This window comes from Sylvia atricapilla, chromosome 7 (assembly GCF_009819655.1).
Source record: "Sylvia atricapilla isolate bSylAtr1 chromosome 7, bSylAtr1.pri, whole genome shotgun sequence".
Classification (NCBI taxonomy): Eukaryota; Metazoa; Chordata; class Aves; order Passeriformes; family Sylviidae; genus Sylvia; species Sylvia atricapilla.
The window spans coordinates 8,181,411-8,203,376 of NC_089146.1; the positions used below are offsets into that span (position 1 = coordinate 8,181,411).

Consider the following 21,966-nt stretch of genomic DNA (forward strand, 5'->3'; position numbering starts at 1 on the left):
TTGCTAATCCCCAGCCTGTAGTTGTGGGTTATGTGAACATTTGAAATGCTGTTCACTAGAGGTCAAAAAGATATTGGTTTCAATTAATAAATTCCTAATTTAGTTGAAAACCATAAATACATTAGATTTAAATCATTTTTCAGTTATTATTTATGTTGTGGGTCTGTTGTCAGAACACCTTGCCAACTGGATGGAGAAATGTACTCAAACTACATCTGGAGTATAATGCTGTGTTTGACCTTTGCTATTTTGGTACAAATCTATTCGATTTCCAGCAAAACGGCAGCCTTGGGAATCCAAACAAGCATGTACAGAATTTCCTTCATACTAGAGAGTCTTTGGAACTTTTCAGTTCTAGCTTGATATTTAGGTAACAGTATAATTTTGACAGGCACACAGTTCCTCTGCATTTGATTAGGCACAATACATTGAGAATTTATTTTATTTTTAACCAGAGTTCCTTTCACCAAAAAATCGCTCAGTACTGCAGAAGACATATTTGTTTTCATAGTTTTAAGATATTCCTCTGAATTAAAATATACATCCAGCGGATGCAATAGTGTTAACCATGCTAAAGATCCTCATTTGACTATTTAGTAGATTTGGATAATTTTTTAAATGGTTTAATAGTTATTTTTATCAAGTGTAGGCTCACAGGAATTTATTCACAGTGGAAGAATTATCTCATTATTCCTTAAATAGAATTAATCTAAATATAATAATATATGTGCATGTAACGATAATAATATAAATCAAATTAAGATTAGAAAAATAATTGCAATCTGTGATAAGAGAGACAACTTTTCATCGGTGTGATCTTTTATCTTTTCCTGGGCGAATATTTAGAACAAAAAATTTTTAAAGTTATCATCAAAAGTCTCTTGCTTTATCAAAAAAACCCACAAACAAACAAAAATAAAGAATAAAAAGAGTGAGCCTCAAGTACTCAGTTTCCTTCCTTTTCACAAGCTAGACAAAGACTTAGCTTTGCGTAGTTCTTGCTTTTACATTGCTGTGCAGTAGGAGCTTTTCTGCCAAGCAGATGAGTGAAAACATAATCTCTGAGCCTACATCTACTGCACATTAACCTTCCCAGCTGCACCAGAAGAGCATAACTGCCACAGGCTGGACCTGCTGCTGCACAGGGCTGATAACTTACAGCCTGACAAGTGCAGATACAGGGCTAGAGCTGCTCTGAATGAGCCTGTAAGACTGGAACTCTTCCTTGAGTGTTGTCATCAGATAACTGAATAAAAAATGTGCTGGTATCTCCTGAAATGCGGCATTCTGTTAAGTTGCCCACACATGCCTCAAATTGCTTTCCTAAAACGGAATGATTGATGAAAGGTAGGAAGGTGCCTATCTCTTTGTACATGAGGAATGCACTAGGTTTGATGGCTTTACTCCTTAATTCCACAGATAGACATCATTTAACAGGCTGGGGATTTTTTTTTTTTTTTTAACTACATAACAATCAAAATAAAAAATAGCCTTCAGAATAAAAGCCCTCTTTACCATGCTGGGAAGTCACCATGACACTTAGTTTCAGAGCTGATTCTGTCCTGCCCAGGCACTTGCCAGTGGAAGGAGTGACTAGATAGTGAGATTTTAGTAAGTCTTGATTTCCACGTGCATCACTTTGATCGTGAAACTGCAGGCAGAGCTCTCCCATTAGAATCAAGGTATGGGATGTGTGCACAGAGGAAGAGGAAGGGCTGGCAGTGGATAACAGGGCTGACATAATTCCCACCTGTACACACCATGCCAGCAGCAGCAGAGGCTTTTGTGACCTTCTCCGTGGCCTCACACACCTCCCAGGGCACGTTGGGTGTCAAAGGTCAAGGGCTGCTGCTCCATCCTCGTCTCTCCTGGTGGCAGGCGGCTGCTCGGTGTGGGAGAGGCGTTTCCTGGGCATCGTGCTGTCCGCATCGCGCTGTCTGTCTGTCTTGTTCACTCTCTGAACCTTTTAGGCTCGGAGGGAGTTGAAACGCTTGAAGGAGGAGGCTAGGCGTAAGCATGCTGTGGCAGTCATTTGGGCTTTCTGGCTTGGACTGAAGGTACTTTCTCCAACACTCCCATCTGTCAACGTGATCTCAATAAAGCGTGGCACACCTTACTAACACTTCATAAACAAGCCGTTGTGTGGGCTCACTAGAAGGGACAGTTTTTTACACGTTTAATTTTGTCATGGATTTGGCTGAAGAAGTCGTAAGCTGAAATTGCCTCACTTTACAGCAACAATGAGGTGCTGCGGGTTTTTTTGTCCTATCAGGAATCTCAGCTTTCAAGAGAAAGACAAAACTCAGATTAAAGGGGCTCTATTACAGTTGTTGACTTAAAAAAACCTGACCTACCTTGGCAAAGGTCCTGTCTGTAAAGATTTCAAGGATGTATTTTCTTGTTGTGACCTCTGCTTGTTAGAAAGGGAAGTAGGATAGAAGTGTCTGACTCTCCCTGCTGCTCACAGTAGACCACCGATCCCAGTGTCGAGGAGGGCACTGTGGTCATGTCCTGTTGCATCCAGCAGCCTTTTTAGGGCCTGGCATTGCACACCTGTGGCTTGTGACAGCCGTGAATTCCTAGAAAAATCGGGATATGCAAAAGTGTTTTGTTTTCCGTCCCTTGCTTTCAAGGACTGGTTGGCAAAAGAAAACACATCTGTAATCTGGAAAAATGTAGTTCTGCTCTGTAAATAGACTATGAAAATGGCATCTTCAGATGTTTCAGGTCTGTGCCCAAGTGATTTACATAACACAGTTTTACAGATGCAGTCCTGAAGAACTGCGGAAATCTGAATCTGTTTGGTTTGGCTGGGAATGACTTCTGCTAATGGGGCTGTTGTAGACTACAGAGGTATGAAAAGAACAATTCACTCGATCATGCAGAGTAAAGTTCAGCTCTCATATTCTTGTACTTATCCTGACAGTGATGAAATGGGAAAAATAGTTAGAAAACATATAATTATATACAGTAGATGTTCATTTGTATTTAAAAAGAAAAAAAATCCATTACAATACATGCATGGAAACCAGAGCTGGAAAATACAAAGGAGCCATTTTAAGAAGTCATTCTGCAGATCAGAATCACACTTGAGGTACTACTGCCAAAGTAGGTCTGTTTTTATGATTTTAAAACAAGGATATGTCCCTCCTGAGAACTCAGAGGCCGTTTTATGTCAAACAGCAGCATTTAAATGCAAGCTGATGACTCCAAAACCTTTAAGGCACATTACAGCAGGAATGCATTTCTGCAGTCTGTGGTGTGGTTTTCAGTGAGAGCGCTAAATAGTGTAAGCTACATTTCCAATTTCCATCTCACCTGAAATACACAGATTTTTCTGAATAAGACTACAGTCTGTCATTTCAACATGTCATCCTTACCACAGGTAGTTTGAAGGCAAAGTGTTTTCACCCATGACATGCGAGGCTGAAGAATTAAAATTGATAAAAATGACAAAGATGGAACCATTAAGTTGTGAGGATTTTGTTGTTTAGTTTGGGGTGGGTTTTTAAAATTGTATTCCAAGTAGATTTTAATAACATTTGTGGTACTTTCCAGATGTAGGCTTTTCTGGAGCAGCTTGCATTTCTCAGTGCTTGCTTTGCAGCTTCCCTGCAGCACCAGTAGGATGCGTGGGTGTCTATTAGTCCCTTTCTTCCAAATTAATTTGCACACCTTTCAGCTCGCAAAGATTAATATAAAGCAAGATCATTAAGGAGAGTCTATGGTGAGATTTGGGATGATTGTGGTTGGAGTGGCTTTGAGTGTGTTAATTACCACCCCTGAATAATTAATAAAGGATGTACTCTACTTATAGAGCAGAAAATGAGCCTTGCAGAAAATGAATGAATAAGAACTTTGACATTTTTTTTCTTAAGAAGTAAGGAGGAAAAGATGTGTGCTGAATTTGCATGGAATGATGACAGCTGAATGCTGCCAGTTTTGTTGATGCAACTTAATGTGTAATAAGGCAAAATCTGTTTACCTGTGGGGTGCTTTTTGTCCCCAGATGGTGACAGATCCTTGCTTTCCAAATGCTGGTTTATCTTAAATTGCATGGATCACTATGAGGCAGAAGAGGGTGTCTGGGTAAATTTTTTTCTGTAAGTTGATGGGGATTTTATTCTATGGGTTTCCCTTTATATTCTGGTTACAGAGAAGCCTGCAACACATAGTGAGTTAGCTAAAACCACTAAATTTTGCTCTGGGGTAAATTATGCAAAGCCATGATGTTTTCCCTGGGTTTTGCCCAAAACCCATAACAGGTGTGTTGCAGACTGTGCCAGAATTTGCAAAAAAATCTGGGGGATGTTTCAGCTTGAGGTGAGCCTGGTTGTTACATAAAACTGCAGAGCAGTTGGGCTCTCCCTGACTGCCTTTTCTGCACTTTGATCTATGCTAATTAGCACTGACAGAAATACAAAAGGCAAAACAAGTACTCTAAAACTTGCACTGCCAAGTATGTATTAAAAATTAATATCACGTGGAAAAATTGTTTTGATATTCACTTTTTTGATTATTTTTTTAGATTTTATTGGTTTTAAAATAAATTCTGGGGGCAAGTGTCAAGCTTGCTGACATTAAGCAGTTTTTGTGTTGAGTCTCTGCTCTTGCCAAGCACCAAAATGTTATTTTTCTTTTGGAATGAAGACTGCTTGTGTGAAAAAATTTTTCATGCAGAAGTCTGCCCTGAAAAAAAAAAATCCCCTTTTTATTATAGTAAACTCTGTGTATTAAAAATTTTAAAGGAGAAAATTCTGAAAATTTCACCATTTAACTCTATAATTGACATCAAAGCAGTGTCACTTCAGACACAAGAAAATTGTATCATCACTGGTAATGCCCCACTTTTTCCAGTCCAGCTTCATGCAAAAGCCTATTGAAAATAGATTCATGCTGTTAATTTGACAATATTTGAATAGTTTGCCTTTTTAGAGGGAAGTATTTCAAATTCCTTGATAAGTTTGCAAATAATTGCACTCAGGTCATATGAGGTATATTTCAGACATCGTGGTCCATGGTCTGCTTCACATAATTTAAGTGTGACCAGGTGATGTTCCTGTTTCAGGGAACCCTTTGCATGTATGTATGCTTGTTTCAATGTTTTCTACAATAGTGCTTGTTAAAAAAAGTACCTGTGCAAACAAATTCGTTCTTTATATTCATTTTGAGGGTTTGTTTAACTTTCCAGGTCCGTAGAGAATACAGGAAATTCTTCAGAGCCAATGCTGGAAGAAAAATCTATGAATTTACCCTTCAGAGACTTGTATGTATATATCTGTACAAAGCACACGTACACTTTCTGTGGTTTAAGTTTTTATGTTCTATCAAATGTAACAGTTGTGTTATAATAGTCTTTGTAAGGAAATGTCCAAGCACATGGAAAACTGACAAATTAATATTCTGGTATTGTGAAGAAAGGATAGTGATAAGGTTTGAAGGTGTGAGAAGGGTAAAAAGTATTTGCCACATTTCTGTGATACCTAAATCTGTATTTCTCAATATACCTGGCTTTAAAAATCCATATTCTGGTTTATAAGAGCTGGGAGCTGCAGTTTGGTAACTGTGTTTTTTAATCACAGAGCATCTGCTTTTCCTTGCGTACTTCAATAACTCTGATATTTGAATATTAACAAAACATCTTGCTTCAATTTTATCACAGATGCAAAAATACTTCTTGGAAATGAAGACTAAGATGCCTTCTTTATCACCAATAGATAAAAACTGGCCAGCGAGGCCTTACCTTTTCTTGGATTCAACTCACAAGGAACTAAAGAGGATTTTCCATTTGTGGAGGGTAGGACACATTCTGGTCCAGTCTGTGCAGAGCTTCTTCCCATGATTTTCAGCAGTTTTGTTCACAAAGGGTCTATTTTTAGGATGTATTTCCTTCGGTTCCAGCCAGGATAATTTTATTTCTTTGGAAGGAGTGTGTTTTTTGATCATTGCCTTTGGCCTGCAAGGGATATAACTATCCTGGCTACTCCTTTCTGGGGCTAGGGAGAGAGGTTTGCTTCCTGCCATCAGCCTGTTAATTAGTAGCTTGTAATACTTGTGTCCATGGCCAGGACTTAGACCAACGCTGGAAGTGCTGGGTGGAATTTTTGACTTATGAGCTGTGGTTAGCTGAAATTTGTTTTGGATCTTTGGACGGAGAGAACGGCGAGAGAATCTGTATAAGTGCTGGTGGGGTGTTTTACTGATCTTGTGGGCTGTGTTTTCTCTGTGAATTGTCAAGGAACAGTTTTTCTTCCTGAGCCTGCAAAACTCACCCTCTCAGCTGTGTTTTTTCTCTCTGCCTACATAAACTTCCAAAACTGTGGAACTGTATTTATGTTTCTGTGAACTTTTGTAGTGCCCTCTTCCAATAAATGGTATCTCATAGATTAGGCTCACATTGGAGTGCAGATGTTTTATGTATTGTTATATATGTATATATAAAACAGGAGATGTTTTAGATATAATTTCTGGTGTAATTCAGAAGTATCTAGAATGGGTGAGGAGAAAAACACCTCTCCTGTTTGTTATCAGTGGCATGTAGGATGGAGCTGAATCACTCCAGAAGCATACAAAGAATGTGCATCTTGAGCAATGAGCAAACATTAGTCTGCGGTGCTGTGAGATTGGGAAAGATAATTTTATGGTTTGTTTAATATATCCTGTTTTGTAGTGTAAAAAGTACAGAGATCAGTTCACAGATCAGCAGAAGCTTATATATGAAGAAAAACTGGAAGCAAGTGAACTTTTCAAGGACAAGAAGGCTTTATATCCAGCCAGGTAATGACTGATTCTGCTGCTTTCAGTGTGCAAGAAATTCAATATTCTTACATAGATTTGGGAAACTAAGCAAGATTTAGCTTTTTATCTTAAGCAAGGATGTGCATTTTCCTTGTTTGGCAACATCCCTCCATCATTTGTCTTTACCATTCTGAAAACTGGCCTCAGTCAGAAGCAAACTTAGATGTTGTTACAGCCCCCAGTCCTGTGATAGCAAGAGCTTCTGTCCAGAATCTGTGGTGGTTTATGACCCCCCCCATGACCTGCTCACGCCGTACAAGTTTGGGGAACTTGCAGAAGGGAACAACTTTCTCCCTTTCCCCTCATTCCCATCGAGTTTCCTGCAGTAGTAAAGGCAGACTGAGCTGGCAGGCTGAAAAGTGCCAATGTCACTCACTCCCTGATGAGCTGTGCTGGGGAGCTCTCCTGTGTTCACACTTAGCACATTCACCACAGTGCTCTAAGGTGAAGACTGGGTAATTTAAGAGTTAGATATACTGGTGCATATCTTTTTGCAAAGATACTTAAAAGGAAAATTCTGTTTTAGAATTTTTTTTTTCTTTTAATAATGTGAAATCTCTGCAAATAAGTTTTTTGGTTTCTCAGATTATTGAGTTCTTTAAAGCTGACAGATTCTTGTCATTGCTATCTGTAGAACCAGCATTATTGAAGAAAGTGCAGTAGTATCTAATTTTATTTAAGGAATACTCTTCTTTTGGTATGCAATAAAACTGACAAAACAGAGATATGATGTCCTTAAAATAAGTTGGTTTACACTTTTAAAGGGAATATGAGCTTATAAATTGTGTTTTTTCTTGAAAACAACCATCTTGTCCATCTCAAGAGAGTTTTCTCTTAGAAGCTGTAGTTTGAGCTGAGCAGGAACAAATAGAATGAGAAGCGAGGTTCAGCAGAGGGAGGAACAGGAATCTGCAAGAGTTTATGAGAACAGTTCCATGCACGGACAAGCTCTGCTAGTTTGTTTGTGTGTTTCTCTGGTTTTGTTTCGTGTCATTTTTTTATTGAGACGTTTCCTGTTTTCCTGTAATGGGCTCAGTATACATTTCTCTTTTTTCCCTTCAGTACATCACTTACTTAATGGCTACATATGCTAGCTTGTGGTTTGTTCCTTATTTGCTTTGGGATGTATTTTTATGCTGCTGGGAAAAGAGAAAGATGGTGCCTTTGGGCTTTTCCTGTGAGCAAGCAGGTTTTTTAGGTTTTAGTCAGTATGCATCTGTTCAGCACAGAGCTCCTTGGGAAGGAAGGAATTCTATTTACATCCCTGGTTGGGTACTTTTTACACCAAAGCTGAACAATGAAATAACATACAGCAAAACACACACACATATACATGTATATATGAGAGTAATTTTTTATCCAAGACATTCTTAAGTGGTATATGTGATAGAGGAACTGCTGATTCATTTCAGTTTTAGCTATAACTTGTCATCGTTTGATCAGGGATGGAGTCCACAGGGAATCTACTCTTTTGATGACTATGGTTTTGTAATGCTAATTAATAAAAACCAGAAAACCCCAAAGCTCCAACATGGTAAAAAGTTGGAATGCTTTCCCTACCCTGCATTCATTTAGAAACGTTTCCATCTCTTTTTGTCTGGTATTCAGAGCTGATTAGCTCCTACTGTTTTGTTGTTTTGGGGTTTTTTTTAATTGGCCTAAGGGTAGAGAAAATTACTGTATAAAGTTTCTGATTAATTAGTATGATAATGGTTCATAGGATGTGGCTAATTTTCTGTCTGTTGTATAATTATTTAAAGAGAGAGAGGGACTTGTGGGTACTAAAATTCCAATACCCTTCCTCTTCTTTCCCATCTCTCTGTGTGCCAGAGATGCAATTGCAAAGGCAGGGCTGTTCCACATAACATACTGGTTTCCCTTGGGCTCCAGTCTTGGCAAAGCTTTGCATTAATGTTTTGACTGTAGTTAAATCACCGTTTTTAAAGTGACTTCCAAACAAAGCGAGCAGTGACTATCCATCAGTTCTTGGCCTGCAGTGAAGCCCTTACTTTAACACCCTGAGGTGTATAAAGATGGGGGAATTTGCAAGTGCAGCAGATCTCGACAAGGAGCTGCTACATGTTTCATAGACAGCAGCAGATCTTGAAGGCAAGTTCAGGTCTGTCACTGAAGTCCTGCCTGTCAGTATCAATAGTGTGTCAGTCCTACTGAGGTTTTATTTTCTGTTTTCCCAGAGACTCTTACTGGGTAATTACAAATCATAGCTGACTGCATGTGCAAGGATGTCATGTGTCTGATAGCCAAAGGAATTTGACCCTTTTAATTGGAATATGCTTCCAGAACAAGGAAAAACTCCATCCTATTCTGACTTTGGTGATAACTTTCTCTTCATTCACCATCACTGAAAATTATATTTGGTGCATCTGCTCATGAGGCCTGTGAGGGTGCCAGGTCTGCTTGTTCCCTGAGGTTCATGTTTAACCCCTGTTTCCTTTGCCTTTCCTTTGGGCAGTGTTGGGCAGCCATTCCAAGGGGCTTACCTGGAGATCAGCGAGAACCCCAAGTACAAAAAACTCAAAGATGCCGTGGATGAGAAGATCATTATTGCAGAAGTTGTGAATAAGATCAATAGAGCCAATGGGAAGGTAATCACATGGACTTGATTTATCCAGAAGGATAGATAATTTTTGTTATAAATACAGTGAAAGCGAGACTCGTAATAGTCCAAGGGTTTTTTAAATAATGCATGTTTTTTCGCGCAAGACTGGAAATGCTGCTTTTATGTAACTTAGTGGTTTTTAACATCTCTCTTAAATTTACATAAAGATTAGTAAAATATCCTTTTGTAGTTTCCAGTGAATTTCCAAACAGAAAAGGTATCTCATCAACGGGTTACAGACTGTATTGTGTTACAACTAAATGTAGTCTCTATACTCAGCTAAGATCTTCTATTTGCCAATTAAAGAAAATAAACATTTAGAGAATATCTTAGTCAAGAATTTAGAAAACTTAACTTTTCAAAGTCCACGCTGTCAGTCAAGCTTCTGATTATCACATTTTCTTATCTTTTAAAATTATGAGTGGCACACTGTGCTAGCTTTGCCTGTCTTCCAAAGCTCTTTGGAATGAAGAGGCAAGCTTCTTGTCTCATTTAAATAAAGTTGTTAAATATGGTGGGTACCTTTTTATTCTGCCAACATGGAACACATTTTGCATTTAAATTATACTTATTAAAACAGGAAGTATTCTTCTGCCTTAGTAAACTTAATTGCTTTCCCCATAGCTGTCTAAATATTAGAAGTAGTAGATCTCAACTTCTCAGATGTAGGTGTCATTTATGCATTTGTAGGAGTGAAATTAGGTTGCCTGTTGTTGATGCTAAGTTAATTTTCTGGTTTAGAAGAAACTAATTAAATGAAGACAATATCTTTCCTGTACTCGCATAGGCTACAGCTCTCAAGATTTAAAAAAAAATTAAAATTAATGAACGATGGTTCCATGTGCTTAAGGCAGCTACTTCTTAATTCTAATAAAGATTTTATTCTTTAAAAGTTTACAGGAGAAAAATCTGTATGTGGATTAAGTTCTCATTTCTCTTTCTTACTATTTTCTAAGACAAATTTAAGAACACACATTTCATGCTTTAAAAATATTTGTCTTTTGAAAATATGAATGCTTATCCTCCTAAAGGGTAATTCCAATAGATAAAGGGAGGAGAACATAACTCTGAAAAGCACTTAAGTGATTTGTGTTGCTCTGCATCATAGTTTTGGGGAATAATGATCAATATAGAGATTTAGTGTGTGATGATTTTCCTGGAGATTTAAAGAGCATGAGAAATGAGGTTATCCTGATTTGCATAGTTTCAGAGTTTCACTTTCCGAATTTTACAGCTGTGAGCCAGTAATTAAAGGAACTGTTTATACCTAAGCATATGTGCCAAAATGAGCTAAGCTTCTCAGTCTATAATTAGACACATAAATAAATTTGACCTGATTTTAAGTGATCTGCAGCTTTTACTGAATATCCAATGCTCACATTTGCTAATGTGGGCCAAGCTTTTTAACTCTGTGAACTCCCTGGAGTCTTGGTAGGTGCTTGATGGAAACCAGTTCCTTCCTCATGTAGACAATGACCTGCATTTTTGCATTTTCACAGGCTGCATCCAGGATTTTCTTATTAACCAAAAATAACGTTCTTCTTGCGGATCAAAAATCTGGGACTATCAAGTCTGAGGTTCCACTGGGAGATGTGACCAAAGTGTCCATGAGCTCCCAAAATGATGGATTCTTTGCCGTGCACCTCAAGGAGGTTGGTTACCACTCCATCACACAATAATATGACTGTTTTAAATGCAGTGATGTAAAACCTGCTTGTTAATTATCTTGTATCATTAAACCATAGGGGTTAGCTTGTGGGCTTAGAAATTTATTGAACTTTGCCATAGCTGAATAAGACTTTGATTTAAAGCTACTGAAGCCAGATGAGAACAGTTTATTACATTATGAACGATCATTTAACTGTGAAAATCAGGCTTCATGTTTCTCTTCAGGATCAGAGTTTTCCACTTGTAATATGGTTCAGGTACCTTGTGCCAGTGTTTTCCTCACATATACTGGTAGAATATTTCTCTCTTCTTTATGGGATGCCAAGAAGTCCACGTTGAGGCACAGTTAATTTGTCACTCAGTTCTAAAGAACTTAGCTCAGTGCTATATTTGCCTCACTGCACTGTAACCATTGCTCTGCTAAAATCATTAAGCTGGCATCTGTGTTCTAGCCTAAATGGATTTGAAGACTCATATATACTTTGTGTCTTTTCATACTCACTGCCATCATCCTAATCCTGGTGTTGGTAATTTGCTTTTGTTCCTTTCTGCAAGTATTGGAAGCTTGCTGTGGTGTATCCAGACAAGGGATACAGGAACAACTACAGTGTTGTAGGAAAGCGAAGATGACCCTCCTTTAGGGCCAGAAGGAATGGGGCGGTTTTTTACCTTTCTCACTTTTCTTTTGTAGATTATTTGGGTGCAAATGGTATTTTGAGCCTATACAGTGTGCTGCAATCCCTATTTAATTTACGAGACAGAAGATTTTTGTTTCCTTGAACTGGGCCAAGAAGACTCCTTGTAAACCCTCCTGCTTGGCTGCCATTTACTCATACTCAAGGTTTTGGTAGTCCTAACTGCTTTCTTTCCTGTTTCAGGGCTCAGGAGCTGCCACTAAAGGAGATTTCCTGCTCAGCAGTGATCACCTTATTGAAATGGCCACTAAACTCTACCGCACTACTCTCAGCCAAACCAAACAGAAGCTCAACATCGAGATATCTGATGAGTATGTTTGTTTGCTTAAGAGTACATTTGCTTCAATGCAGCATGCTAAAAAGTCAAGCATCTAGTGTCAGAATAACAAAACACTGTTGTGTAGCTAATACTTCTTTTCTCTTGACGGAATACTTGTAAAGAAGGATCCAGTTGTCAGTGTGCCCTTATTTATAGTGTTCATTTTGGCTTTTGCATCCCCGAAAGTCATTACAGAAAACGTGCTTTTGTTAAAGTAGTTTCAAATAGGGCTGTGAAGCAGAATTGCTGCTGTAGAAATAATCAAGAGTTACTACATTTGAGAGAACAATTTTGCATGTGACTGAAAAGTTCACAGATTACTATGAGATATTTATAGATTAGAGTGGACACTACGTGCCAAGTTCTTCCGAAAACAGTCCCAAAAGAACACAAAGCCTCTTCCCCAGTGCAGTGTAGGTTTGTGAAGTTTTGCTTGGGGTTTTTTGGTTGTTAAAAATTTTGTTTGATGAAAAGTTTGCATCTCAAAATAGTATTTCTTTCTGCTTGGTGCAGTTTGACATTTTGGCCTTAATTAAGGACTGCCCTTGTGGTGTTTTTAGCTATGGAATAAAGGTGTTTGTGAGTGTGTATGTGTGAAATCCTAAAGTTTGCTGAGTAAGAGTCTCCCACTTAGTCATGTGCCATTTTTGTTCTGTGATATGGTCCCTCTTTTCAGTAATGTTGATTTTGTGGGTTTATTCACTTTGAATAAAGAAGAAAACTTGGAACCCTTTAACAACAGTGAGCTAAATTTTCTGTAGGCAAAACCTGAACCTTTTTATCTGGCTGTACCACACTGCATGTGTTCTAGATTCATGGTAGAAGTGAGTACAGTTTGTATCTGTTCAGATTTGGGGATTTATTAAAAGGCTGATTTTGCTCTTTCCTTCAGAATAAAACCTGCCATTTTCCTTTATTCTGTTACCAGATGTTATTTATTTTGCTCAAAAGTGTGCGTTTTTTAGTCTCTAAAAGTGTGGCTATCCCCAGTAGGTTTCTAGTTTAAGGGGGAGCTACAAAGGAATAAACTACTAAAGCAGAGTTTAAGCATGCATTGCACTAGTCTGGACTATTGCCTGCTTGCCTTAGGTCTGGAAAACACCCTACTTTCAGGGAGTCTTGCTTTCTGCAACGTGGCTTTTGTTTCTTCTCTTGCAGATTAAAAACATTCGTGTGTGTGTACTGATACTGAGTTTACCCAGAATAAATAATTTTAAGCTGTTCGCAGTCCCATCTCTGCCGATGGTGAAGCAGGAGTCCTCTAACTGCTAGAGTTTGGACACAAGCACAACTAGGCATTGAGGAGCAATCCCTAGTTTCTCCTAGGGATTTCTAGACTACTCTGGTTTTTGGGAAGAGAGCTGATCTAAGAATGCTGTTGATGCAGGGCTGTGTTTAGGAAGGGACACACCATTCGCACGCATCACATTGGAACAGTGCCGCAGGAAAATGCAGCGTTGGTGGTGAGACAAGGGCTGTAAGAGCTGTGCACGTTTTTGGGGTGCCTGCACGGCTGGGAGTGCTGAGCAGGCTCCGAGTGCCTGGGCTGTGCAGCAGGGAAGCAGGACAGAAGGGCAGCTCGGCTCAGCAGAGGCCACTTCCTCCCCTGAGCTCTGCCGTCAGCTTGATTTGTGGTTTCCGGCTGCAGAGCAAATTCTTTGAAGTTTTTGGCCTCTGCTGGAGGACTTTTTAAGGATGCTAAAAGGGAAAATCGGCTGTATTACAAAGGACTTTTTAGGTCAGCAAGCACTGCATGTGAGCCAAGAGTCAGCACTGCCTTGCTTATTGCTTTTAATCTCACTATCCAGATCTGTGAGAGGTTTGAGACTCCACAGGAGCATGTTGGTTTTTGTGATTTTTTTTTTTTAAGGCAATTCTCCACATTCAGTGAAGTTTCCCTTCCAGTAAAAAGTGAAGAGTCAAATCCAGAATAATTTACCCCAAACTGTAGAAACTGTCTAAATTTGGAGATTGCTGGGCAGGAAGTGAATTCAGTTGCCAAGCAGGAGACTGGAAGGCCTTACTAAGGATTAGACATTTGAGAGCTGCTAAAATACTAGATATACTAAATTAAGCATAAATCAGAAGAAGATAACTCCCCATGTTGCTACAGAAGTGTTGAGCTTCCATGAAAACAGAGAAGTCCCTTTGGTGGACAGTGAAGTAGTTGGAAATAGTCTTTGCTGCATTTCTGGTACATGAGAAATTCTGTTTCAAACTGCTGTTTTTTCTAAAGGAATAACAAACTAACTTGTAAAATGTCCACAGTTATAGGCAAAAAGCAATAATTCAGAGATACAACTAGGAGGAGTTTCTAGCCATACCATAACCTATGGGTTTTTTTATATTTATTCCCCAACTCTTTACTATTAATACAGAGCTGAAAATGACATCTTTTGGAGTGATGCTTAGAACCAACAGGAAAAAACTTCTGCTCCTCATGTGTCTTTTGTTTGTTTGTTTGTTTTTCCTCCTCACACTTAACTAAAATTTTTACTATTCCGCCTCTTAGGTTCCTGGTCCAGTTCAAACAAGACAAAGTGTGTGTGAAGTTCATACAAGGCAGCCAGAAAAATGGCAACATCCCAACTTGCAAGCGAAAAAACAATCGGCTTCTCGAAGTGGCTGTCCCTTAACTGCAGCTGGTGACTCTCCCTTTCATGGACTTGTTTCTTTGTAATAGTGCAATTTTAGTGGTTTGGTTTTGCTATTTTTATCCCTTTCTGGAGCTGTTGATGGCTAATAGCTTTAGAAACCCTTGGCAAAACATTTGATCGATCGACTTTGAAATCTTTTTTGCTCATGCCAGAGTTGTAACCCTCAAAACGCAGATTTTTATCCAGTGAGGCATTTTTTACCAGCTGGCACATATCTGTCATACAACCAATCATTCTCTTTGTTTAGTAGCCGTATTTTAGTGCAGCATATCATAAACCCACATATTAATGATAATTTACTCATATTCCTTAGTGTAGAGATCTGTTTAACAGGAATTATTCATGGCCTTGGTGCTTGGTGGCCATTTGTGCCCAGTGTCCTTTCATCCCAAGCTGTCCAGGTGTCTGGCAGGCTCCTCATGTCCCACCCCTGTGCAGACCAGCACAGCAGAGGCTGATAAAACAACTCCTGTAGCTCACACTAAGACCTATGTAACTCAACCCTCCTGTCAGCACAGCACAGAGACATCTAATTCTGCAAAATAGAAGGGATAGATGATTGCACAAGCAGCTACATGCATAATTTTGTAGTAAAACATGAAGAAATTTCGAAACAGCATTTTTAATTAGGTCAGATGTTTTTAATGACTTTATAAAGTAGAGATCAGCAGAATTAAAGAAGCTTTTTCTTTTTTTTTTTTTTTTTTCTCCACAGGAGCTATAAAGTTCAAGGCATATTTTCTGTTCTGCTATTCTTCTTTTAAATTATGAGTTAAGATTAGAGCCTGAAAAATGCAATAGTATTCATAACACAAGTAAATGCTAGTTATTTAAACAGTTAGTTATCAAATGAAAGGTTTGAGCCTTTCTTTTAAATATTGGCATGTACAATGTGCAATAAAACATACGTGACATTTTGTGAGATTATTTATAATACACTTTTGTGTGGAAGAGAGAGGATTGGTGCAGACTGCATAGACAATGTAGGGGTTAAAATAGATCTGTGTTGTTAATTTGCAGTTTTTAGAGTGTACACTACAGTTGTCAATTTGGGAAGAATACTTAGAATTAAAAAAAGAAAAAAAATCCTTAATTTGAGGGTCTGTATATAAATTGGTATTATGGTAATAAAACTGTTCTAATTCTGTGCTGTTTGGTACTGCTATGTTATAACCATATTTTTGTACTCCAAACTATTTTATATAACTCGTGTGCCTGATGTAAAATGCGTGCACAGAAAATACAATCAAGGGCCGCATTATAAACCCTCAGTGTAACTCATTGCACTTAATCTTTTATAAGCCAGAAGCATTATCCGAAATCCTTGAGAGGAGAGATGCTTTTCCAGAGGGAAGGAACTGCTCACGTGAAAGGTTAGTGGGACGTGACTGTGAGTTGTCGATGAGAGGACAGCGGAGAGAGCACGTTGTATCTTTGCAGTCTGATACAGGACAGAGTGAGGCCCTGGCTATCTGATGTGCAGTGCTGGAAGTCCAAGCTTAAATAAAAGAAAGAGAAAGAAAAGTTCAGAGTCTCCTTCCTCTCCCGGTGGTGGTGTGATGCAGAGCTCACGGCTGTGAAGGCTCCTCTGGGTAGTTCAATGTTTAAACAGTGTTCACTGCAATAGGTGTTCAAGTGCTAATGGTTATCAGTCTGAAAAATACAGCTGGTTTGGGTTACGCCATGCTCGGATTTGGGATTAAATGGTTTTTCTATGATTTGGATACAAAGCAATGGTTTTTAACAGGCTGCTTCAGTGTTGCTGTTACAAGTCCATATATGTGACCTTGAAAAAGGTGGGAGTAATCACAAGATGCATTTCCCAAACCGACAAAAAGCTGCCTCTTCCTCGTAATTGTAGTTCAAACCCTTCTTCTAATAAATGAGTCAGGTTAATAGTTTAATGAAATTTGAATAGTTTTACATGTATTGTAATTTTAAATGCTTGCGAAGGAAATTTTAGAATCGATTTGTGATGCAAAATTATGGTACTTGAAAGGAATTATTCGATTGCCTTAAGAAGACAGCACATAATAATGACAATGTGACATTTAAAACTCTAAATCCTGTATTAGAATTTCTGCTTGGGGAGGATTGGAGAGTTCATAAAACTTGACTCTCTGGGAAACCTCACAGTATGAACCACACGGACAAAATTTTGTAAATTAATAAAAAAGTAAGGAAAACAAACATTTGAAATCTGATGTAATTCTGTAGCTGCTGGCAGGTAAGAAATGACAGAGTTTGGATTAAGAACATCTGGGTATTTGGCCCATGAAACTAGGGTATTGCAGGATAGCATTAGGATATTTGTCCCATCCCAGCCAGCTCCAGCACACATCCTTTCTATTTTTTTGACCTTTGCAGCAAGTCATAATAGCCATACCTGCAAAAGACTGGAAGAGGGACAAACTCTCACCTTGGTTTCCTTTCTTTTTCTGGACTTCTACAATTTCTACCTTGCACATTAGATGGTACTTTGTGACAATTATCTTTTGACTCTTAAGTGCTTCTCAATGTACAGAGCAAGTTTTGCTGAACATGAATTCTTAGCTATTATTAGGAGAGCGATGGTATCTTGATGTTTAGATTTAAGTATTTTGGATGTTGAAAATAAAAAAATGCAAGGTCACCTAACCACCTAGCTTTTTTTTTTTTTTCCTTTTCTTCTGTTTTCTTTTATAACTGTCTTTCAAATGGAGTTGTAAAGAGAAGACTATTCCTCCTATGGTGCTAACCTTACTTTTTTTGCATCCTTTGACTTTGTAAATGCCATTCTTTCATCTCAAAGCTGGGTAAGGATCATTAAGAAAAAATTCTGATGCATGATGCTTTCTAGAATCAAATAAAATTCTGTTCCTAGACCTATATTTTCTCTATATCTGTATCTTTCTTACTGCAAAAAGAGTAGGTGACTGGTTTTTAGATTAATTAGACAGAACACTGGTGTGTGACTTGAAGAAAGAAGAAATTTTTATTTTGTATGTGATTCCTTTAGAGGCATCCTCAGTGATCCACAGTAATATTTTTCAGTCCTTTCCTCATCTTAATTTTTACTGGAAATTCTACAAACTCAAGTTTTCTAACATTAGGTTTTAGGCCAATTCCCTGAGTACAGTATAATAGCCAGTTAAACCTGATTTTTAAAAATGGCTTTGCGCCCCAAACCTCTCATATTCCACGTGTTATGTCTTGTGATCTGTTTCTCTCCTTTTGTGCTTAACAATTCCATCCTGATTTTTTTAAAATATTTTTGTTCCCCCTACAATTTATGGAAGAAAAGAAACTAAAATGTAAAATCAGGAAAATCAGTTTTAATTTGTGTTTCTTTTCTTTGCCAAAATGTAAGCCTTCTTTTATACATTTCTGGGGGAAAAGATGAAGACTGAATTCAAAATTTTTATGTGAAATGAGAAAATTTTCCCCAGTCTGTGTAAATGTCACTGTTAAATTTTTAAGCTTTTATATCCTAATCTTGAAGAGCAACATATTTTCCATATTCTATAGGAAATGGTTGTGGTTATTTTTAAAGGATTTCTCTGTAGTGAGATGCACACACCTGTGCTGCTTTGGGCATTAGAACTTCCCAACACATGTGTCAAAGACAGAACTGGAGGAGACTCTGGGGATGCTGAGAACTCACACCAATACAGAGCAGTGTGAATTGAGGGAATCTCTAATATGACCAGCAAATGAGTTCTGACTCTCCTCCTGTCTCACTTCCCTCCTTATTGTAGAGTTTTTTAGCTTACACAAACTTATGATTGTAAGTAGGAAGGACAATTGTTTGCCAATTTTTGTAAAACCCCCCAAAGTGATAAAGATTTTCTGGATACTGCTTTTTGTCAAGTGGTTTAAAGTATGTGCTTGATATGTCACTGTCCCATGACGTTCCAGTTGAAATGTAGCTGAAGGTTGTTGTCAGGTAGTGTGATCTTTTAGCCATTCCAGCACAGGATTTGAGGATCTGCACTGCAGACCTGTCTGCCTGCAGTTGTGGGATCTCATCAGGAGTTTCAGGAGACTGAACGGAGGCAGTGGCATCCTCCTCAAAGAGAACACCATTCACGTCTCAGTCCTACTTACAGTGAGACTTTCCATGTTCTGACTCACTGGAGTGTTTCCTCCTGGACTTGAAGGTAAAGGGAGGTTTAGTGCATGGAAAAAAAAAAGTTAATTGGCAGAGCAGGACTCGCTTCTGCTGCAATACTAAGCAGTAGGTGTGAGCAGTGGCTGCTTTAAGCACAGACTGTACAGACACTGCCCAGGACTGCCACATTCTGTCTCATGGGGTGACTTTGCCCACAGCTCTCCCTTTCGCTGTGCTTCTGAAGCAGAGTGGGGAGAGGATTGTGGTGAATTTACAGTTGCTCTTGGTAATTGTTGTGGAAATGCGTGTTCATGAAGGTTGGGGCAGATTTGCATCGGGCAGTCTTGAAAATTTAGCTGGAACGAAAAGAGGGGAAAAATTCATACTCCTATGAATTTGTTGGTTTTAAGTAAATGCATCGCTATTTTATGCCTGGCTGTGTTTCTCTACAGTAAACTAGTGCTATTTAAAGAATTGGGATTCTGATATCAACTTAGTATCAGCGACAATCAGTTCTGCTCCTGTTCCCTTCCACCCATGGATGAATTGAGTATTCAGACTTGAACTCAAAATGATAGTTAGGACAGTCTGAGACCATGGAGTTAACTTTGATTATAAACAATTGATGAAATTGAGTTCTAAAATTATTAAGAAACAGATTGGCTCTCTCCTTCATTCTAAACCTTTAAACAATTGACATCTAGCTGTGAACTGACTATGCAAAATTATGAAGTATGAGGCACAAAAGGCTTTATATGTGAATGAAAACTCAAAGATTCTGAATCTATTTTCTTAGTAATTCATCTGTTTTTCAAGGCTGCACCCTGCACTTAGCCCAAGGTAAGGATCTCTTTGCTGTGCCGCATTTTACTGCTTATGGTCTCCAATTATTAAAAAAACCAAGCAACTAAATATTCTTGTGGCCAGGGAATCTTCTTCCCTGGAAACATGGCAAAGTACTGGGGATCTTCAGGGAATCCTTCTGTAGGAGCCTGGGACTTCACTGCCCACTTCAACCTTTACTCTCTGAAACATGGAATGCCTTTAGGCTGTTCTCAGAAAGTGGGACATGGTGGGTTTGGCCACGGTGAATGGGGATTTTTACTGGCCTGGCAATGTCCCTTCTGCACATTATGAATTCCTTCCCCACCAGTATCTTGATACTGGGTGGTCTTAGAGATGGTGGATGATGTTTCCTGCTCTGGCCCACATCACGTTCTGATTTCCTCCTGCAGTGATAAAGGGAGGCAAATATCTCCAGGATACAGCAACAATGTATGCTTTAGGGTTATTTCATTATCTATCGCTGCATCTTGGCACCTTGGTTGCAGCTGAACATACAGGAAATGTTTTATTTCCTTTCCAACCAAGAGCTGTTTTTAATGAAAGATGCTTTGTTCCCTTTCGGGTTACCTTGTTAGCTGTACGGCATCGCCAGTGTTTCCCAAAACCCTTGACAAAAAGCAAACCTGAAGCCTGAAACATGAAAAGCTGCTGTTGCTATGTGCTCTGTCTCTTCCTGTTAGAGATCTCCTCGAAGGGATGTTGTGATGAGTTTGATTCACCGCACGAAGCCTTCAAGGTTGCTGTGCGTGCTTCTCGTAGCTGGAAAAAATGAATCCATCAGAATATCAAACAGGCAGTTTCAAACTGTGATGCCAGAAGGAGGGAACTCATTTTTAACTGATGCAAAGGAGCATTAAATAGCTGTGAGTACACTCAGGTATCTCTTTACTTGCTAGTATGCTGTATAGCTATGGGAAGGGATCTTGGCATAAGTTTAAACATGAAGACTCAAATTGGAGGTGTTCAAAGCAATATTCTGTCTGATTGAATTCCCCATAAGCTATTGATTGTTATTAAAAATTAAAAATAAAGTCCAAAAGTTGTGACTGAGCTTGCAGTGCAAGATCCTAAATTTTCATTACGTCACAAACTTCTTAATATCATATGAAGGTTGTGATGGCAGGTTCCTGAGTTTTCATGAACTGTTCTGGGGATGATTAAAAAAAGTACCAGCGATTTCTGATAAAGAAAAAGGGCATTTGTTCTAAACAGAGAGCAAACCTATATCAACATAAGTATATGAATGTTTCCAGCTCATATTCAGACCATTACTGGCACAGAGATGTTCTCCTTGACCCTGTATTTGAACGCTATTTAGAAACTGTTGTGTTGGTATGACTTGCTGTCCTGCACATGATTGGCTCCAGAGATATGGGGTTTGATCCTACCTGGGTGATTTTCTTCCTACTGGTTAATGAGGCAGGATTTCTTGGGGTGAAACAAACAAACCAACAAAAGAACAAACTGAAAAAGGAAAATGGGGACTGTGAGCCATTTCATGCTTCAAGTTTCAGTCTCACAGAATCACGGAACAGTCTGAGTTGGAAGGACTATTAAAGATCTCTAATCCAATCCCTGCTTTGATGAGCAGGACTTGAACTACATGAGATTGCTCAGAGCCCTGTCCAGTGTGATCATCTTTAGGTTTTTCTGTACAAAGAGGGTGAGGAAAACCTTTTCAAAGAGGAGAGAATGTCTTTCCCTGCTGTCAGACCCTGGGATGCCATGGGTGGGGGCTACATCCAGTCAGGGTGGAGCAAAACCAGATGTCATCTACTAATGGAGTTGAAAACCATTCTCAGTCTTGGAAAAAAGAAACAAAATGGATCCTAGCAACTGGAAATAAGAGTTGTATTTATAGCTATTTCTTTCCTAGAAATGGCTGGAAAAGTAAGACTGAGGCTGTGGTTTTACATTTCAGCATGAGCTGAACCACCACGCTCCCTGTCACTGCAACACCATGGTCTGGTCCTTCCTGGACCCTTCAGTGAGCCAGGACCATGGGCTGCAAGGGCTGAGAAGTCACCCTGTGACAGGAGCTCTCTGGGGAACACAGGTCCCTGTGCAGCCCCACAGGGTGGGACAGGGGAGAGGACATGGGGATCTGTGACTCTGTCTGTGACTCTGTCTCAGCCATGCACTGGGATAGCAGCTGTGCTTTCTGCAGTCATGGCAGGTGTCAGGGACTTCATAAACTCCCTTACAAGACACTCTGTGTCAAAATCCCAGCTTTTCTAACTTAAGAACAGACACGCATCCGTGATTTTTTCCAC

At 39.0% G+C, this 21,966-nt stretch overlaps 1 protein-coding gene across 4 annotated transcripts in view; it reads left to right on the forward strand.

Moving 5' to 3' along the window:
* MYO1B (myosin IB) overlaps positions 1 to 15,907 on the forward strand; it is a 200,390-nt gene extending 184,483 nt beyond the window's left edge. For 3 of the 4 annotated variants that reach the window (XM_066322539.1, XM_066322538.1, XM_066322540.1), the window contains 8 exons: positions 1,971 to 2,057; positions 5,192 to 5,266; positions 5,663 to 5,797; positions 6,671 to 6,777; positions 9,272 to 9,404; positions 10,918 to 11,070; positions 11,965 to 12,092; positions 14,613 to 15,907. In XM_066322539.1, the coding sequence (XP_066178636.1) occupies positions 1,971 to 2,057; positions 5,192 to 5,266; positions 5,663 to 5,797; positions 6,671 to 6,777; positions 9,272 to 9,404; positions 10,918 to 11,070; positions 11,965 to 12,092; positions 14,613 to 14,736 (942 nt within the window). In that variant the 3' untranslated portion in view covers positions 14,737 to 15,907. The remainder of the gene's footprint in view (positions 1 to 1,970; positions 2,058 to 5,191; positions 5,267 to 5,662; positions 5,798 to 6,670; positions 6,778 to 9,271; positions 9,405 to 10,917; positions 11,071 to 11,964; positions 12,093 to 14,612) is intronic. The other variant, XM_066322542.1, reaches the window with a different exon arrangement.
* The last annotated feature ends 6,059 nt before the right edge of the window (positions 15,908 to 21,966 follow it).